The 21,138-nt window shown below is 35.4% G+C and overlaps 1 protein-coding gene across 1 annotated transcript in view; it reads right to left on the bottom strand.

The window, feature by feature from the left end:
• SMCHD1 (structural maintenance of chromosomes flexible hinge domain containing 1) overlaps nt 1-21,138 on the bottom strand; it is a 173,213-nt gene that overhangs the window by 116,480 nt on the left and 35,595 nt on the right. The window contains exons 6-12 of the mRNA XM_066353570.1: nt 16,103-16,217; nt 15,862-15,981; nt 10,764-10,930; nt 5,771-5,861; nt 4,911-5,121; nt 1,879-1,999; nt 1,618-1,801 (exon numbers count right to left, since the gene is read on the bottom strand). Of these exons, the coding sequence (XP_066209667.1) occupies nt 1,618-1,801; nt 1,879-1,999; nt 4,911-5,121; nt 5,771-5,861; nt 10,764-10,930; nt 15,862-15,981; nt 16,103-16,217 (1,009 nt within the window). The remainder of the gene's footprint in view (nt 1-1,617; nt 1,802-1,878; nt 2,000-4,910; nt 5,122-5,770; nt 5,862-10,763; nt 10,931-15,861; nt 15,982-16,102; nt 16,218-21,138) is intronic.

Below are 21,138 nucleotides of genomic sequence, written 5' to 3'. Positions count from 1 at the left end.
TAATTGTGTAACACATTCATATTATCTATTCAAAATAAATATCATAAAATGAAAACTGTTTCCTAATAATACATAAAAAACATTTTTGCTTATCATTATTCACTCTGCTGAGATAATATACAGATTTATACCAAACATCAGCTACAATATATTGTATATTGCCTGTCCAGAATGAGCAGGGAAGATATTTTACATATTGCATGCTCTGACAAAAGACAATGCATAAAATTACAAAAGTTCTGTCCTTTTTACATACCTTACTCCATAGCATACTATAGTTATCTCCAAATAAAAATTGGGCAAAATTAGAAATGATTTCAGCTTTGAGTAAAAAATACATGGACTTGGTAAAAACTCAAAAATTGGTAAGTTTCTAAGAAAACTTCCCCTAACCCTTTTCCCAAGTACCAACTCCTTTCTGAATTAGCAAATCACTGTTTTCAGTTTATCAGCTTGACAAGGATATTAAAATTATTAACTGGGAATGGGACGGTCTGTCTACATTTTTATATTACACTTCAATGTATGGCCCGTTTATTAGATAAAATTATTCTACACTAAAACATATAGAAGTCTGCAGGATTCATTATCAAACAAATTGCCAGATGTATTAGTTAAATCCAAAGATTAAGTTATGTATCAAAGGACAATGTTACAAGTGTGACAGTTAATCTAGGAGAGGAGTATGCAGATACTCATCATAATATTCTTTCAACTTTTCTGTGTATTTAAAATATCCCCAAATTAGAAAATACATGATTTTAAAATACAATGTAACAAAAAAAAATGACGTATTGTGGGTAACTTTTGGAAGAAAAGTCAAATTGTTTAATAAATGTTGGATAATTACTACTAAGTGTATCATATCTAAGTACAAGTAAGACTTTTATCTGGTGATAATTCTTTAAAAGTATCTTAATCTTCTGATTCAAAATATTTTATAAACAGCAAAATGAATTTCAACATCTTGTAGGAATGACTATAAATATTGTATGTATTTACTGTGCAACAATTTTAGGTTTACTATAAAAGCATCTATCTCTTGGCAACTCCACATTGAACTACTAAAGAGTAGTATATCAAGTAAAAGTTTCTGAGGTATTTAGTAAAATAAAAATATAATAGTATGCTAGTTCAACTTAAAAAAAAACTATTATCCTTGTTCTACCAATCAGTGCATGGATTTTAATACTGCCCAGTCTCAAATCACCTTTTAGCCAAAATTATTTGTTTTCCCTCAATTTTACCCTTAAGATTAGATTAAAATCGCATAGTTTCGTTATTAATATATTGAATACAAACATAAGCGTTTGTGTTAGACAAAATTGTTCTTATATGTTCTCACCAAGTGCATATGCTTCTGTAGCTTCTATTTACTATGTCATGGTCCTGATATTAAAATCTAATAAAGAACTAAAAATTTTATCCAAATGGTCTAACCAGTTTGAAATTTTTGAATGATGTGAACACATAAATGCTCATAAGGGAAAATCTATACATATTCTTTTGATTAAAAAGTATGTAAAATGCCATATAAATTTATACTAATAGTGACTTTTGTTGTACATAAAAATAGAACATCTGCAAATATTCAAAACTTGATACATATAATCATACCTGTCCATTTAAAATCCTTGTAAAAAGGGTGTTCTTGTCTTTCAATTTTAGCTCAAGATCCATAAAAGTCAGTTTATTTGTGCTGACCTGGAATCTGTCATTAGTGAATAATGCACCAGATATTCTATTGTAGCACTCAATTGGTGCAAGCCCTCTCTTCTTAGGAGGAGTACACCAATCAAAGCTTGAACAGAACAAAATATTAGTTAATAAAACGATTTGATTATAAAATTATGTATTTCAGCAAAAATCAGAACTTACTCCTCAACAGTTGTATATGGTATTAGTCGTCCATTCCAAAAACATTCAAAAATAGGCCTTTTTCCTCTTGCTGCTTTTTCAAATATAAAACAATCATCATCATCATCTTCATCTTTTAATTCTAGAGCACAGGAGTAAATAGAGTGAAATGTTTATTACTATAAGTAGCTTTATTCTTAGTTTGTCCTAAGAAAGGTTTATTTCCAAAGTGGTTATACATCACCAATGATGTTTCTCATTTAAAGTCACTAATTACTTATATTTAAGTATATTAGGAGCTACACTAGCTACTCAGCTTGCAATCATTAAAACATGTTTATTAAGCAAAAGAATCATATATTAAAAGAGACTATGCCAGCCTGACCAGGTGGTGGTGCAGTGGATAGAGTGTCAGACTGGGACACAGAGACCCAGGTTTGAGACCCCAAGGTTGCCAGCTTGAGCACAGGCTCATATGGTTTGTGCAAGGCTCACCAGCTTGAGCCCAGGGTCACTGGCTCGAGCAAGGGGTCACTCAATCTACTGCAGCCCTCCAGTCAAGGCACATATGAGAAAGCAAGCAATCAATGAACAACTAAGATGCTGCAACAAAGATTTGATGCTTCTCATCTCTCTCCCTTTCTGTCTCTTCCTGTCTGTCCGTTCCTATCTGTCCCTCTCTCTGACTCTGTCACAAAAAAAAAAAAAGAGAGAGAGACTATGCCCTACCAGACTTCTTCCCTATGAATATAGAAGCATAAATCCTCTGTAAAACACAAGTTTCACAATTTTGTCAGAACCAGTACATTCACCTAAAAATTAGCTGGAAAACATATGGTATCTAATAGCAACAAGTTTGCCTAGTTTGAGCAAATTAATCAGTAATACTATATTTAAGTTTATCTTATATAAACTAAAATTATAATGTTACAAAACATAAAGCACATAACTGTTTAGCATTTTTATGTTTGTTAGCGATACATTTACATAAATCCAGATAAATTAAGATCAAACATTATCATTGTGATAAAGCAACCCCTCAGTTTCATCTGCCTTAAGTCATCTTCACCCAAATAAAGCCTTTTTCCCCCAAAAAACGTTCACAAGGATTACCTAAGTACAAGTTCCTTTCAATCAGACTAATTCGCTGTTCTTAGAGAACTCTTTTAATTATCATTCAATATATTGGCTCTTATTTTAAGAAATCGTTTCAATAACTTTATCTTTTTGTCTACAAGCATACAAATATTAGAAATGGCAAATTAAACAGCGGCCAGAGATATCACAGGAGGCAGTGTCACGGAGTAGTAATATGCATGAGCACTGAATAAATACTGTGGAGCACAGAGTTACAGCAGTTTTTTGTTTAATGCTTATAACACCTCAATGAGGCATTAACTATTATCTCTGCCTCATTCTACAGATAAGGAAAACTGAGTTAGGCAGTAGTTTGTTAAATTCACATAATAGAAAGTCTGGTTCCAGAACACGCAACACTAAGGATATACTGAGGAAGTACTGTGAATGAGAAAAGTTAATACTGTTCATCAATGAATTCAATGAAATCTCAATAATTCCACCAGGATTTTGTTTAAATGAATATACAAAGGGATTCCAAAATGTATGTAGAAGAGGGAAAGATAGAGAAATAAGAATTTTCTCAAAAAAGAATACTGAGGTCCTGGCCAGTTGGTTCAGTGGTAAGTGTTGGCCTGGTGTACAGGAGTCCCAGGTTTAATTCCCGGCCAGGGCACACAGGAGAAGCACCCATCTGTTTCTCCACCCCTCCCCCTCTCCTTCCTCTCTCTCTTCCCCTCCCACAGCCAAGGCTCCACTGGAGCAAAGCTGGCCTGGGCGCTGAGGATGGCTCTTGTTGCAACAGAGCAACGCCCCAGATGGGCAGAGCATTGCCCCCTGGTGGGCATGCCGGGTGGATCCCAGTAGGGCGCATGCGGGAGACTGACTACCTCCCCGTTTCCAACTTCAGAAAAATACAAAAAAAAGAGTACTTGAGTGTCTTGCCCTGCAGATATCAAAATGGAGTATATAGCTATAAGAGAGTATCACTACTCATGTATAAAATACAAATAGATATACACACATATGGGAACTTAATATTATTATAAAAGTGATTACTTCAGCCTCACCAGGCGGTGGCACAGTGGATAGAATGTCAGACTGGGATGTAGAGAACCCAGGTTCAAGACCCCGAGGTCGCCAGCTTGAACGCAGGTTCATCTGGTTTGAGCAAAGCTCACCAGCTTGGACCCAAGGTCGCTGGCTTGAGCAAGGGGTTACTCAGTCTGTTGAAGGCCCGCGGTCAAGGACATATGAGAGGGCAATCAATGAACTAAGGTGTCACAATGAAAAACTGATGATTGATGCTTCTCATCTCTCTCCGTTCCCATCTGTCTGTCCCTATCTATCCCTCTCTCTGACTCTCTCTATGTAAACAAAAAAAAGTGATTATTTCAAAAATCATTACATTCAATATAACTGGTGCTAGGAAACTGAATGCTCACATGGAAAATATTAAATTAAAGCTCTACCTCATCCTACACACAAAAGGGAGATTACAGATGCATTAAAGAGCAAAACATAAAATTTTTAAAAACTACAGGATCCTTTTATAATCTTAAGACTTTATATAATAAGACAAAATCAGTAAGCATAAAAAAAACATAACTACATAGTTTAAAACTTCTTTATAAATACTTACAAAGATACAAAGATAATGGGAAAACAATCTGGAGAATATATAAAGAATTAGCATGCAGTACATAACTAGAAGTTCATGTCAATAAGAGATCGAAGATAGAAGAATATGTAATGTTTCTTAAAGCTGGTGTTTTATTCATCTAAAAGTGAATATACACTAAAAATCAAGAATTATAAAAATTATAAATACCTAACACGTTACAAAGAGTTGAACAAGAAAAAAGGTTTTAATATTTATCTAATCTTAGTAGCCCAATTAATAATAATCATTAAAAGAAGTCATTACCCTAAATCAAAACTTCACATTTTGTAGCTAAGACAACAGATTAACATACTTGATGGAAAGCATGGATCATCAGGATAAGTTTCTCTATCATATAAGAAAGGGTGATATCGGATAATCCCTTCCACTACACCGTCTCCTTCAACATGAGCTTTGAACTCAAAACTATCAGTTGCTGTGTTTATATACAACGTCTGCATGTCATCTTGTACTTCCCTTAGGTTGACAATCTTAGGCGCCTTCCCCTTTTCAAACATAGAAATCTAAAACAAAAACAAAGCAAAAATAATTTAATTCTATGGTGGCTTTTATTCTCAGCAAAAACTACTTTGATTTGATTTGTACAAGTAATAATCAAACTTAATGAAATTTTTTATATTATTTAAATAGCTATAAGTAGCATCTCAATAAGAAACATACTACTAAAAAATAGAAAGTAAGCAAAGAAAAGAGCAAAGCAGAGCTGAAGGAGAGTCATGAGTTCAATAAATTCAAGGTTTCTTGCTAGAGGTAGAAAGTGGGACAATGATGTACATGTGGGCAAGAATACTGAGAATCCAATACTCAAATGTGTTGTGGTTCTAAATCTTATTTTGCCATCATGAGACTTCTGTGAACAAAAGGGAAACTATTTATATCTCTTTTCCTCTGTGCTTTAAGACATAATATTCAGTAACATCTCACATCTCTATAAAAGACAGAGAAAAAAGAAACTAACTATGGTAAATAAAGCTTACAGAAAAACACACCTAGGAATAACCTCTTTAGCTGGACATCAAATCACCAAAGAACTTGGGTTAAGAGAAGAGAGAAGTTGTTTATTTATTGACTGATTTTTCTTATCCAGAGTGACTTGGAACTGGATCAGATACCTAATAATTCACAATACTTGAAGAAAGAATTTTATCTTACTTCAATATCAATGTTGTTGAAAGCTCCAACTTCTTTTGATGTATGTTTTTCATTTCCTTTTGGGCCATGAATATAGTAATGATATATATGCCTAAAATACAGAAGAGTAACTTTACACTTTTAATTCACATAAAATTATAGTTTATACATTCTTCTACAAAAAAATATATACATAATTATTATTTGAAGGTATCTATCAGGCACTATACTCACTCAGCATTTTTAAACACAGTATCCCATTTAATGGTAAAAACAATCCTGAGATCCAGGTATTATTACACCTTATTTTATACACACAGAATAAAGGTAGAAAGGTAGAAATTTGCATACAAAGGGTTTATATAATTTACCTAGGGTCACAGAACTTAAGAGTTTGGGAGAGGGGAGGCTTCGATTCAGGCCTTTGCTATTAGAAGCTTATGTACTTGACACTTCTGAGAAGTATAATTCAAAAAATACTAGAAGGTAAGAGGCTACAATTATTTGTCAGGGATGTCAAGGACTCAAATATCAGAGAGTATATAGGATTGATTGTCTTTAAGCTATCTGTGCAAAGAATAATAACATTCTATAACTCTCATCGCTCCTCTCCTGTAGTACTGAAAAATTTTATCTTAATATTTCCCAAATAAACAGATCTAATGCACTCAGCATTATTCTTCTGAAAACTACCACTTCATTTTTAAACCACTACTTTAAGTAAAGGTTAAGACTGACTATGTGTTAATGATACTGTATTCAGGGCTAAACTATGTTGGATCCATAGTTATTCCTCAAACAGGAATTTATAATATTCCTTCACATGAATACATAAATTTTATTTTTTAAGTGAGAAGAGGGGAGATAGACTCCTGCATGCGCACTAACTGGGTTCCAATGGCAACCCCTGCATGGGGCTCATGCTCAAATCAACCAAGCTATCCTTAGCACCTCAGGGCCGATGCCCAAAACAAACAAGCTAGTGACTGCGTGAGGGGAAAAGAGAGAAAAGGGAGAGAGGAAGTGGAAGAGAAGCAGATGGTCGCTTCTCATGTGTGCCCTGACGGAGGATTGAACCCGGGATGCCTGCATGTTGGGCCGATGCTCTCCACTGCAGCCAACCAGCCAGGGCCTGAATTTTAAATAAAAAAAATTAATTTAATTATCCTAGCTACTGTTTAAAATGCTATTGACAAAATAAAATCACTGAACATCTTGAGATCTTTTTTCAGACATCTCAAAAGTGCTAATATTATAACAAAAGATAAGTTACAATCATACATTAAGAGTGCTATAAATAACTTAGCAACTGTCTGTTTCAAAGAATAGTAAAAGTTGTATGTTATTCTTTGGTAGAGTAATTGTCCTAATTATATGTTATGTATGGAGTGTTTACTGAATTGTTTCCTGAATTCGTAATAGTCTAAATCACTACGTCTTGCAAAAATGAGCACATCTGTAAAAACAAAATTCATGTTTTTGAAAAAGGTATCTTTTCACATTGATCCAAAAGGCTATTGCACTTAATCTGAGATTTTCTATTTTATACATAAATATATATTAAGTTATAATTTTTCTCTTTTATGGGATAAAAGATTTGATTTTAACAATACCTTTTTATCCCCATGAATACTGATATTTATTGGTCCTTTAACCCAAAAGTTTTATATGAACTTTGTATTATTTTTTTCTCTATAAATGCATGTTTTCTTAGTTGTTTTATAGTTATTTGTATTAAATGAAGGAACTTGGTGTACATCAGCAAGTTTCAACATTTTTCATCTCACGGCACATACAAACTATTTACTAAAATTCTGTGGCACACCAAAAATTTATTTTTTGCAGATCTGATGAAAAAAATAGGTATAATTTTGATTCATTCACACTGGATGACTATTGTTGTGTTGGCTGTTGTCATTTTTTTATTTGAGTCTAAGGGAAAAGAGGCCAGTGCCCCTGACTAAATAGTGTGCCTCTTTGTGGCACTTTGGTTGGAAATCACTGGCTTAGATCCATTAAATAAATATTTCTCCAATTTGGACTAATGAAATATATACTCTCTCTCTCAAAGATTTCCTGGAATAGATACACAAAGATTTATTCTCAGCATTACTAAAATGTATAGGCACATAGACTTTTTTTTCATATTCACAGACTTGCTGCATTCATTTGATAAACACTTCAGGAGCATCTACTATGTAACACGACACACTGGGTACACAATAGCACATAAAAAAACGACATTCTTCACTCCATGCTCCCTGGAGCTTTAGCACAAGGGAATGCCCTTGTTAATTAAGCTACCCAAAAGAAAATTATTTGGAGCAACCATGACAGATCGAGCAATTCAGTCTCATACTATTCATCACCAGAACGCTGCAGCCCTGTGGAAACAGTTTCAACTTTCTCGGGAAGCAGCATGGCAGATTGGGAAATCCTACCCAAGGGGTCCTATACTATAATCTGTCCCTTCATTTGGAGTTAACCCTCAAGGATCCATTACCAGACAACTTTGGCAAATGGATGTTACTCATATACCTTCATTTGGCAAACAGTTCTATGTCCACGTTACAGTGGATACCTATTCTGGATTTATAGTAACCGCTGTCAGAACAGGAGAGGCTGCCAAGGATGTTATAGCTCATGGTCTGTATGCACTGTTCTATTATTGGATTTCCTCAACTGCTTAAACTGACAATGCTACTGCATATGGAGCAAAAGCATTTACTGTATTTTGTCAAACCTTTCGAATTATGTGTATTTCTTACAATCTTTAAAGTCAAGGTATTATTAAAGTGTACCCAGCAAATATTTTAAGGTCAATTTAAAAAAATTTAAAAGGGGGGAGTCATATCCTGGAACTCCTACGGTCTACCATATCATGCTTTTTACTTAAAAAATTTTAAATTTCTTTTGAATGCTGATGAACAGGAGACGCCAAATCTTTTTCTCCTGCAAACTTCTACCTTCTTTTATTTGATCCAGCTAATAACAGTTTTGTCTTTTTCCAAATAGTTCCAAATATATGGAAAAGGTTTATATAGGCAGATGGGGATCCTCAAACCCCTCAGCGAGATTTTCTGAGCATGGTTTTTAAGATACAAAGAGGCAGAAAAAGCCCAATAGAGATTAGGGGAACTACCAGCTTTTAGGATATGCCCTTAAAGGCTCCAATGCCCCAAAGGGGTCTCATAGGATGCCATCTGGGTCCTGCTTCAATAGTGGAAAGGAAGGTCATTGAGCTACAGCCTGCCAGACTTACAGGCCTCTGCTATGAGGAAACAGGGACACTGGAAGGTAGGCTTCCCCCTCGCTCCTCTAAGGAAGGGTTCAGTCTCTTCCAGCCCTGCTCCAGCCACCTATAACCTAACCTTGCCCAGAATGCTGGGGTTTGCCACTGAAGGCTGAAAGTGCCCATGGCCGTCGGCCCCATCTACGACACTGTGGACGAGCTTAGGGTATTTCTTCCAAGAAGCAGGTAAACTGATCTCATTTGCACAAGGGCCACTTAACTATGTCTTGCCTGAATAGTCAGGTTTTTTATTCTTCCCTCGAAGATCTCTGTTGTGGGTGTTGATAGTCCTATTTTCTGCTGCTTTGTTTAATATATAGTGTTTCCTTTATTCCTCCTACCTCAATTGCCTCACTCATATTTTAGGCTGGGACCTACTCCTAATTTAGAGCTCTCTTTCCCCCTTTTGACAACTTCTATTATGAATCTACCTTTGCCACCCAGCTTAGTGTATCCCAAGGTTCTCTTTACCATGCCACAGTTGCAGAGCTCCAGGGAAAAGCAACCTGGTCTCATCTCTCCAGGCAGAGAAGAACAGAAGCTCCATCTCCACACATGCTGCAGATGGCTTTTCCAGTCTACCTGAATAATGACCAGCTAGAAGCAGCTGTCACGGGGACTTGGACGTGAGCTGCAAAGTATAGAATTATGACAACAATTCCAGTGCCATGCAGACTTTTCCTGGACTCCTGCTCCTTGTGACAGCTCCTAACAGACTGAACTGGGTTGGGTTGCATTTTCAGGGATTTAGAATGGTGATGGGGCCAACTTGGACTTAGTGAACATGTTAAGGACACTACTCTTTTATGGATTCTTGCTGTATTGGCCAAGAGTTTGCTTAAAGGCTTTAATCACTGTAAAAAAAAAAAATGGAGGACTGGATAAAGAAGATGTGGCACATATACACCATGGTATACTATTCAGCCATAAGAGATGATGACATCGGATCATTTACAACAAAATGGTGAGATCTTGATAACATTATACGGAGTAAAATAAGTAAATCAGAAAAAAACAAGAACTTCAGGATTCCATACATTGGTGGGACATAAAAACAAGACTAAAAGACATGGACAAGAGTGTGGTGGTTATGGGGGACGGGGGGAGGGAAGGAGGGAGAGGGGGAGGGAAGGAGGGAGAGGGGGAGGGGGAGGGGGAGGGTCACGGAGAGAACTAGATAGAAGGTGACAGAGGACAATCTGACCTTAGGTGATGAGTATGCAACATAACTGAATGACAGGATAACCTGGACATGTTTTCTTTGAATATATATACCCTGATTTATTGATGTCACCCCATTAAAACTAATAAAAAATTTATAAAAACAATAACAAAAAAAACGACATTCCAATGAGGAAAAGCAGACAAACAGGAAGTAAAATAATGGCATGGAAGATTACAACAAGCTCTATAAGAGAAGCACAAAAGGGGAATGATGGCACTGAATTTGATAAATTCTGGTTTATTCTAAATTTTATCATAGATGTCCAAATGCCAGTGCCTCAAATACTGACCAATATATTATTATTGACCAATACATATTTACAGAATAGGGAACCACTTTAATGCTAACATCAGAGTACTGGTTACTGTATGGAAGGGAAGAAAATGAGACAGGAGCAAAGCAGACAGCCGAGAAGCTTTAATGTACCTGTAATATTTTCACTCTTAAGAAAGATTAAGTAGAAACATGTTTTGAATCAAATATAAATAATTACTTACGCTAATTGTCTTGTCCAAAGATGGAAATAATTTTTCAAGTACTGTATGTGTTCTGATTGTACCCCTGTGATAACCACAGCAGTAAAGCTATCTTTTTCCTTCTCCTCTGAGATAAGATAATGTAGAAACCTTTCATCATCATTTGTAATGTGAACAGAATCAGATGGCTGTAAGAATGAATGTAAGTAAAACAGATTACATACAATTTATTTGGAGTTATAGAAATAATATTTTATGTGAATCACTTGGATAGCTTCAAATACAGGCTAAAAATATTCTGGAGAAAAATGACCCAATACAAATCATCTGAGTGTGTGACAATGCTGTGAGAACAGAAAAACTTTAACACAGATCACTAAACCGGCAAACAAATCACTAAATCGGCAAACATAAAGGAATATACTGCCATAATGCTAAACTGATTTTAGAATCATGAAGGAAAAGGTAAAGAAAAATAAATACTGACTTTAAAAGACCTGGAAAAAACTGAGGACACTTACCCTAGGTTGGAATGAATCCTTGCTTGGGATACCTATCACTAAATATGGTCAAAACAAATGTCCAGTCCTCCATGTTCAAAAAAAGTAGGATGGCCCTGGCTGGTTGGCTCAGTGGTATAACGTCAGCCAGTGTGTGAATGTCCTAGTGGTATAATGTCAGCCAGTGTGTGGATGTCCCGGGTTCAATTCCCGTTGAGGGCACACAGGAAAAGCGACTTCCACCCCTCCCCCTTCCCTTTCTCTCTCTTTCTTTTCTCCTCCTGCAGCCATGGCTCAGTTTGTTCAAATGCATCAGCCCTGGGCACTGAGGATGGCTTCGTGGAGCCTCCACTTCAGGTGATAGAAACAGCTCAGATGCGAGCATGGCCCCAGATGGGTAGAGCATCAGCCCCAGATGGGGGTTGCCAGGTGAATTCCGGTCAGGACACATATGGGGAGTCTGTCTATATCCCCCCCCTATCACTTGGAAAAATAAGGGAAGAAAAAGAAAAAAGAAGAAAGAAAACTAGGATGCAGCCTGAACTCAGATGGCTTAGTACAAAGACACCTGTGTTTATTAAAAGAAAGTAAAACTATTCTGGGCCCCGGTCTACTTTCAGAGAATATCTATAGCTTACAGAGGGAAGTGAGGAGAGAAGACTGGGGAGGGGGGGGGGGCGGTTTGAGGATATTATAAACTTCTCAACTTTTACTATGAGTCCATATATGTAAAAAATTGCATGTTTATACATGTATACACACACAATGTATGTTGCCATATACACAAAAACTTATAAGAATAAAGATACACACTGAACTCTAATGTCTAGGAAAGTGGCTGATTTTCTTTGTACAATAAGCATGTATGATTACTCTCTTAATAAAAAATAAAAGCAAAACCATCTCAACTATTCCTAACACTAAATCACTAATACAGTGTGTCCGTAAAGTCATGGTGCACTTTTGACCGATCACAAGAAAGCAACAAAAGATGATAGAAATGTGAAATCTGCACCAAATAAAAGGAAAACCCTCCCAGTTTCTGTAGGATGATGTGGCAGCATGTGCGCATGCACAGATGATGACGTAACACCGTGTATACAGCGGAGCAGTCCACGGCCATGCCAGTCAAGATGTGGACGATACAGAGGAAAGTCCAGTGTGTTCTGTGGCTCACTAAATTCAAATCCGTGACCAAAGTGCAACGTGAATATCGGCGCGTTTATAAGGAAGCGCCACCACATAGGAATTACATTACTCGGTGGGATAAGCAGTTGAAGGAAACCGGCAGTTTGGTGGAGAAACCTCGTTCTGGTAGGCCATCAGTCAGTGACGAGTCTGTAGAGGCTATACGGGATAGCTACCTAAGGAGTCCTAAAAAATCTGTGTGTGAGCCCACATCGAACTGCACTGAATAGGTATGAAACTGGGAGAGTTTTCCTTTTATTTGGTGCAGATTTCACATTTCTATCGTCTTTTGTTGCTTTCCTGTGACTGGTCAAAAGTGCACCATGACTTTATAACACACTGAATTAGAGCTACAATACATAATATACAAGTAACATTTTATACACTATGAGAGTTAGTAGATTAATGATGCAGGTTAATGATCCAAATATTTATCAAGCACCTTTTAAATCCTATTTATGACACAGTCTAGGCATGAAAAGATAGGGTTCAAGATAAATAAAACAGTGCTCTTACACCTTTAAATCCCATCTAGTATGAGATGAGAAACAAATAATTACAAAACAATGTGCCATTTTAAAGATATAAACCAACACCTACAGAGTCACTCAACAGATGACTTAATATTCCAGACCACTGAAAACATAAAGGATTACAGAGTATACGGGAAATACGGTAGTTTAGAATATGATGAAAGATGAGACTGAAAACACTGAATCAAGCAGCTGAAATCGGTGGAAGAGAGGGTACATGAAAGGTAGTGAATGCTTAACAAGGATTGCAATTACTAACTGCTTGGTCAGGGAATACTGTTAATTGAAAAGGGTAGTTATGGAGAAGGGAAAGAAAAGGAGAGAGTAAGAAAAGTTTATAGGTAGTGTTTGATTTCAGATGTACGAAAGTGAGTTATTTATGGGAGAAGAACATCTCATTGAAATTGGGAATGAGTTCCTTAGATATGATCAGTTGGTACTCAGCCACCTATTTACACCACCTTTTATTGTCCCCTCCTGGCTCCAGAGGATGGAAAGCCAAAATAACCTATTTCTCTGACTCCCTTACATTTTGGGTTGTGGGTACAAATTACGCTTCACCAATCAGAAGCACTAACCAAAGATTCAGAAGGGAAAAATGAGGCCATTTCTTGAGGTTTCTTAAAGGTCTTCTGTTATCAGGAAAGGTACTGAAAAACCATTACCCAGGTTCCAGCTTTAAGTGTCAGCACTGATATAGCACTGGTTAGGGCCAGAAATTCTGTATTCCAGTGTTGGAGCCATCATGACAGCAAGGCCCTTCCAACTACTGGATCACAAATAAGGCAGTGTGTCTCTAAATTTCAGATACAGGGGTGTTCCTCCAGCTACGTGATTTCAGCATACATTGCTGCATTCCTTAAAGGTCAGTCTGGAGTATCCTGGCATCATTCTGCAAGGCTTAGCCTAAAGTTCATTCTTTTACCCTTCTAATAATCATGTAAGCATCTAATTCTCTTTATTAAATCTTTTTCTGTTTAAAGTACCTAGAATAGTTTATTTCCGTCACAGGGAGTCCAGCCTGATTCAGTGCTTAAATCATAAGAGAAAAGTCACTTGACAAGAAACAGATTTGAGATCTGTTGGAATTAGGTTGGCAAACACATCGAGAAGAAGGAAGACTGCTGGATACAGATCAAGACCCACCAACCCCACATACACTGTAGTAAGTGCTAACAGGAATATAGGAGGGCTCAAAAAAGAGGAGGCTGGAAAGGACAGGTCAGGAAGAAAAAAAGTACATGGACCTATAAGTATTCATGAAATGTTTATGGGATGAACTAGGTAGGTAAGCACAAAACAAAGGAAAAGCTGGCAGAAAGGGTGACTGACCTAAGAGACCTCAGTTGTGGCCAAGCATTACTATACATGTGTATACAGTTTGAAAATCACTTAAATTCTCGATTCCTATTTTTTCAAATGTCTTAACATGGCAAATAATATTTCCACCAATATACTTTTATTTATAGCACTTTGTGTTAATAAGGGAATATGGAAAAGATACTGTTATTAAATATATTAAGATATATAAATTGTTAAATAAATGCAACAAATTTAAAAATGATAAAGTGGGATAAGCAAAATAAAATTTCCTAGACAGAGGAAAATGTAAAGTTACAGAAAAACTAAAAGTAGCTAATAAACATGAAACCAAAACAATTCAGCTCACTAACAATGAAAAGAAAAAAGTATTTTTAACTATTAATTTGTCAACATTTTGCTGTCCTCCCCCATTCTTTTTAAAAATAAGACAATGATCAAATGGACACTTTCATATACTGTTTTGGGAGTATATTTGATTTGGGTTCAACCTTTCAGAAAAGTGGTTTTGTAACATATATTGTAAACGTATATAAAGTTCACAGTATGTCACAGCTGTTAAAATTCTAACAACTTATAAAAATTACAATTCAGGGAAATTTTTATGCAAAGATATTCATAGCAATGTCTTTATAATTATATAAATTATATTTATATATATTCAACAGAGTAGTAGTTAAGTTACAGTACATTTAACCCAAGAAGTACTATGAAGCTACTTAAAGTGCATTGCATTGTTTATTAAGGATAATTGTTCTTAAATTCAGTGGTAACTATAGCTGGGTCCTGGGAGAGGTGAGTGTATCATAGATCTACTCTGCCCCACTGTAGATCAGTAAAGTGTGTTGAGTATTGACATAATTTATAACATGGAGAAATAATAAAAATGTGAGCTCAAACTGTAAGTAAATGATAAAAAGAGTAAGAAAAATTTCAACTAAACATCAAGTACTGTTTTCAGGCATTTGAAACTATTTTTTACTTCTTTATATTTCCCTGTAAAATTCTTACAATTTGTTTTAGAATCAGAAAAGAATTCTTAAATACCTCAAAATTACTTTAAAATAAAAATTGTAAAATTAAAAATTCTAAAGTGTTTCAAATGGAGAAATAAATTGAACGTATACTGTAAGTATCATTCAAATTTATTAACATTCTGCTTATTAAAATGAGAATTTGAAAGCAAATTTATAACACATTTCTCCAAAGCTCTGATTTCCTAAATGTCTATTGTTCTTTCATGTTTTTTACTTTAGCTCTAAGATTACTATACCACAAAGATTTAAAAACTAAAACTCAGGGCGAGGAAAAAAGTTTATAATCCTATGAGTACTTTCCAGGAGGCTTACTCAGCTTTATGGAAAAACTTAATGTCTGAGACTTACAGACTGAGAAAACACATAAATGATCACTTTTGCTATTCACACAATTCAAAAAAAAGAATAAAATAATTTAATTTAAAAATTCCATACTTTCAAAATTTTTAAAGCAATATCTTAAGTAGAATTAGAAAAAAGTATTCTTATTCTATCATCCATCCAAAGTAATACATTTACAATGAGTTAAAATATAGTGTACCTTTCTGTTTCTAATATATCCACTGTATATTGATTCTTTATTTTTCTCCTTCTTCTCAAAATCTTCTTTAGAAAGCACAAGCTCATGAACATCTTGGGAATCTGCAGGTTTGCTTATCATCTGTTAAATATTAAAAAGAGTACTTTAAAAATTCCTAAAAGTTAAACTGATTAACACATTTAGACAGAGTCAAACTCAAAACATTTTGATTGACTTTCATTTATAAGAAATTTTTACTCACTCTGGCTGATTGTCCAACAAAGAAAACAGCCTGCTTGCCCCCAACACCAAAATAGGAAATATCACTATTTAAACTGCGTGGCACTGGTACTGGTCGAACATATCCTGAATGATCACTAGAATAAAACATTACATTAATGCAGTGATTTTAAACCAGGTACTTAGGCACATAAAGTGTCATAGCACTTTTATTAAGTTTTAATAAAATGATCCCCAAGCCAGATAATACCCTATTGAAAGGTAAAGAACCAGAGCCAGAAATCAAGACATCATCTAGTTCAGTGGTTCTCAAAGTTTATTCACCAGACCAGCTGCATCACTGAATAATCTAAGAAATGCAAACTCTTGAGCCTAATAAGTCAGAAAACCTCTCAGCAAACAAGACTAACTCTCTCTCCCTACCCACCTGTCTATCTGTACACCTCTACAACCTTCCCTTCAAAACTGTTTACTGCTGCAAAACTCATAAAAATAAAATCTGAGGAATAATGGGAATTATACCAAAGAGATTATTTCCATGTATCATGACAAATAAAGCAATCTGAATGAACCTCCTACTGCACCACACTGGAAAGTAGATATTCCTGTTTTCCCAAAATATACACAAGGTCTCCAGGGACATTATTTGTAGTATCAGAAATAAACAGAATTGGAAGTGAGGCTAAAACCACTAATACACTTAAAGGGAAGATTAGAGAGATGTGGCATAGCTAAAGGAACTAGAGAAAACATAAAGATATAGTGGAATAACTTATCAGTAAGAAAAAAACAAACAGGCCCTGGCCATACAGCATTGGCCCAGGGGCATTTGGATGTCCTGGGTTTGATTTCTGGTCAGGGTACAAATGAGAAGCAACCATCTGCTTCTCCACACCTCCCCTTTCTCTCTCTCTTCCCATCCCACAGCCATGGCTCCATTGGTTTGACAAAGTTGGCCTCAGGCGCTGAGGATGGCTCCGTGGCCTCTGCGTCAGGTGCTGAAAAAATGGCGCTGTTGCTGAGCAATGGAGCAACAGCCCTAGATGGGCAGATCATCGCCCCCTAGTGGGCTTGTGGGGTGGATCCCCGCCAGGCCGCTGCAGGAGTCTGTCTCTCTGCCTCCCCTCCTCTTACTAAAAATAAAAATTAAACTAAGAAACAAAGGAATAAAAATATCAAACTGGGTCTAAAAGATATGAACGACTGAAAGAAAATATCACACAGTGTAAGTGTAGTTCTAGAAAGCGAAGAGAGAATGGTAACAGCTGCAAATATTCTTGAACCACTAAAAAATATATAGCTCTATAGATTCAAAAGAGCACAAAGAGAACACATAAAAAGAAATCCACAGTACAGCAAACACCAAAAAGCAAAACAGAAGGACTAGAAAACAGGCTGAGATATAAAACAACACCAGTTAGCAGGCTTTGAAAGCAATAGTATAACAGTGGTCAGCAAACTCATTCATCAACAGAGCCAAATATCAGCAGTACAATGATTGAAATTTATTTTGAGAGCCAAATTTTTTAAACTTAAACTATCTAGGTAGGTATATTGTTATTAACTTAATTAGGGTACCCCTAAGCTGGTCTTTGCGCCCACACATGGTATTTTGTGGAAGAGCCACACTTAGGGGCCAAAGAGCTGCATATCACTCACGAACCACGGTTTGCCCACCAACTGGTATAAGATAGTTGAATATTATCTCCCAAGTGCACAGAGGAAAATCTGCCAACCTAGAATTGTGAAATTTACACAAAGAAATTTCTAAATAAATAGCAAGGGAATGTACCATTAAGAGATTTGCTCTAAAGGAATATTTCTACAAGCACAATCTGACATAAAAGGCTATTATAACTTTGTAAGTACAAAGTTAATATTTAAAATGTGTTAAATGTTTTTTCTAAATGAGTTGTTAGAAAAAGGAGGGAGATAGTTTAAGTCTAAAGTTAAATATGCATTTTAAAATTTCAAAGACAATCAGAAAAATAAACATACAAATTCTAAAATATTCAAGAGACTAAAGGTAAAATGATTTTAAAAAGTGTCAACAAAAAGATGCAGCAAAGAATTTTTAAAAAAAAACACAAAACAAAACAAAAATAATTGGATGAATAAAACTATTTTTATTAGTATAAAAAAGTCTGTGTCTCATATATTCATAATCAAAATAGACACAAAGGCAACAATACCCAGTAAGACAGTTTAATACTGGACCTACAAAACAATGCACATTAAAAAATGCCCCCCTCACAACACACAAAGGTACCACCACATGCAAACCCATCTCTAAACATCAGACACCAACATGTCCCCATACAACAAGCATAACCTGCCATCACAGAAAAGATCAAGATAGGATAGCCCTGGCCGGTGGCTCCGTGGATAGAACGTCAGCATGGTGTGTGAATATCGCGGTTCAACTTCCAGTCAGGGCACACAGGAGAAGCAACCATCTGATTCTCTCTTCATCCTTCTCTCCCTTCTCTCTCCCCCACCCCTCCTGCAGCCAGTGGCTTGACTGGTTCAAGCATCAGGCCTGGGCGCTGAAGATAGCTCGGTTGGTCCGAGTGTCAGCTTTAGATGCTAAAAATCAATCAGTACTGGAGCACTGGCTCCAGACAAGGGGTTGCCAGGTAGATCCTGGTTGGGGTGCATGCGGGAGTCTTATCTCCCTTCCTTTCACTTAAAAAAAAAAAGGGTAAATGAAAAGCACTGCTATGATATATTTTTACTATGTGTGTAAAACAGTATGGTATTACTTGACATAGACTATAAATTAAAGAATTATACTATGTATGAATCTCAAAGTTACCAGTAAAATGACAAAACAAGAATAAACAGCTAATAAATAAGCTAACAAAGGAAATAAAATGGAATCACACACACACACAATACTCGATTTGAAATAAGGCAGGAAACAGGAACAAAAATGACAGGAAAAAATAAAAACCAAGCAATAGGGATGGTAAGTTCATATCCAAACATAACAATAATCACATTAAATGTAACTGATCTAAACATCCCAATTATAAGACAGAAACTGTCATATTTTAATACACAACTCTATATGCTATCTAAAATAAACTGTTTAAATACAAAACAATAGGTTAAAAGATTGGAAAAAGACATATTTTAACACAAAAAGAAAACTGGAGTAGCTTTATTAACATCAGACAAAGTTGGTAAAAGACATCACCAGGAATAAAGAAAAAAAACAGTAAAACAAATACCTGGGTGAATGAAATATATAACTGCTCTGCTTCTGAGGTTTTTAAAATTATGTTTGACTGTTGAAATGAAAATAACACAGTCTGATGTGGTTCTCAATGTATCATATATAGAGGCAATAGTTAAGAAAACTAAATTATAAACGGGAGAGTTGGAAGGACCTAAATAATTGGGCTAAACTTTCTGCAATTCACTTTAAGTGGTATAATGTCCAAAGTTATATATGTTTACAGTAGTGCCTAGAGAAACCATTTAAAACAAAAGAGACAATTAAAAACACTATAAAGAAAATGGTATATTAAAATGTGTTCAAGTAAACAAGAAGGCCAGAAAAGAGAAAGGAAAACCAAAATGAAGAGAAAAGTTATAACATATGTATGTCCTAATATATTACTAATTGCAGTAAATGTAATGGTACAAATACACTAAATAAAATTGAGAGTAAATTTAAAAATGACCCAACTATATGCTGTCTGTAAGAAACTTATTTCAAATATAATGATCTAGTGATATAGATAGTTTAAAATAAAATGCATGGAAAAAAATAGAAGAAACTGGATGAGAAAAGATATACCATGCAAACATGAATGACAAGAAAGATGGAGTGGTACAAATATCACAAAATATACTTCAGAGCAAGACAATTATCAGTAACATTACATAATGATAAAAGGGTCAGTTCATAGAGATGTCTTAACAATCCTGTGTACACAAAATAACACAAGTTCAAAATACACAAGGCAAAACTTTAGAGAACTAAAAATAAATAAACAAGCATGCAAATAAGTCGGTAACTTCAATACTTCTCTTAGTCACGACCACACAAAATCAGTATGGATATAAAAGAACTGAACAACATTATCCACCAATTGAATCTAATTGACATTTACAGAACATTCCTCCCAACAACAACAATCAAGAAAATTTATCAAAGTAAATATTTGTTCTTTGAAAAATAATCACATGCCAACAAACTTGAAAATTCCATAAAAAACATATCAGACCCAAATGGTTTCCTAAGTGTGTTTTATCAAATTTCTTAAGTCATAGATGTATAAATAGTCACTTTGGAAAACCAAATTATAGTAGGATATCTAAGTGTGTCTTTAAATATTCACAAAAATACTGATAAAGTAGTTTTTTCTATCGAAAAATTAGAAGCAAATCCTACTGGGAGGTCATTTCTGCAACCTAAAAGCGGCATGGGAAATTGGCTATGAGAAATGATATTTTTATTTTCCCAAAAGTGGTTCCCTGAGTTGAGAGCCTATTAATTTCTGAGCAAGGTGAAAGTCAGAAAGTAGCAATGATCCAACACACATCTGAATTATGGCCACCCAGAAGACCTAACTAATGTCATCTTTCTTTCTTCCACTAAATAATTAAATGAACACATAATGTTCTAACAATGTTCTAGCTATCTAAATTAACTTTTAAGGGAATGATTACAATAATGCCCAAATCATGAAAAAATTTTCTAGATTTATGTAATGTTTGGATTACACAAGTATATGAATTCGCCAAATCATAGTTATTAGGGTACTTCCAAAATGACAAAGTAAGAACGTATGAAAATCTCATTTATAAAAGCAGTGAGAAGACCAAAAATAACTGCCAAAATCAATTTTTCAGAACTCTAAAAATTAACCAAAGTCTTGCAACAATCCAAAGTGTTTTTACTCAAGACACACGGCTGAATCTCAGTAAGAACAGCTAGCTTTGTGGTGTTTTAACATGCCTCCCATTCCCCTCTGACCAGCTTCACAGAAGTCTTAAAAACATAGCCCTGAAATCATGGTGAAAACGAGCAGCTTAGCAATCACTGGA

This window comes from Saccopteryx leptura, chromosome 11 (assembly GCF_036850995.1).
Source record: "Saccopteryx leptura isolate mSacLep1 chromosome 11, mSacLep1_pri_phased_curated, whole genome shotgun sequence".
NCBI lineage: Eukaryota > Metazoa > Chordata > Mammalia > Chiroptera > Emballonuridae > Saccopteryx > Saccopteryx leptura.
This window is presented reverse-complemented; position numbering and strand designations above follow the sequence as displayed.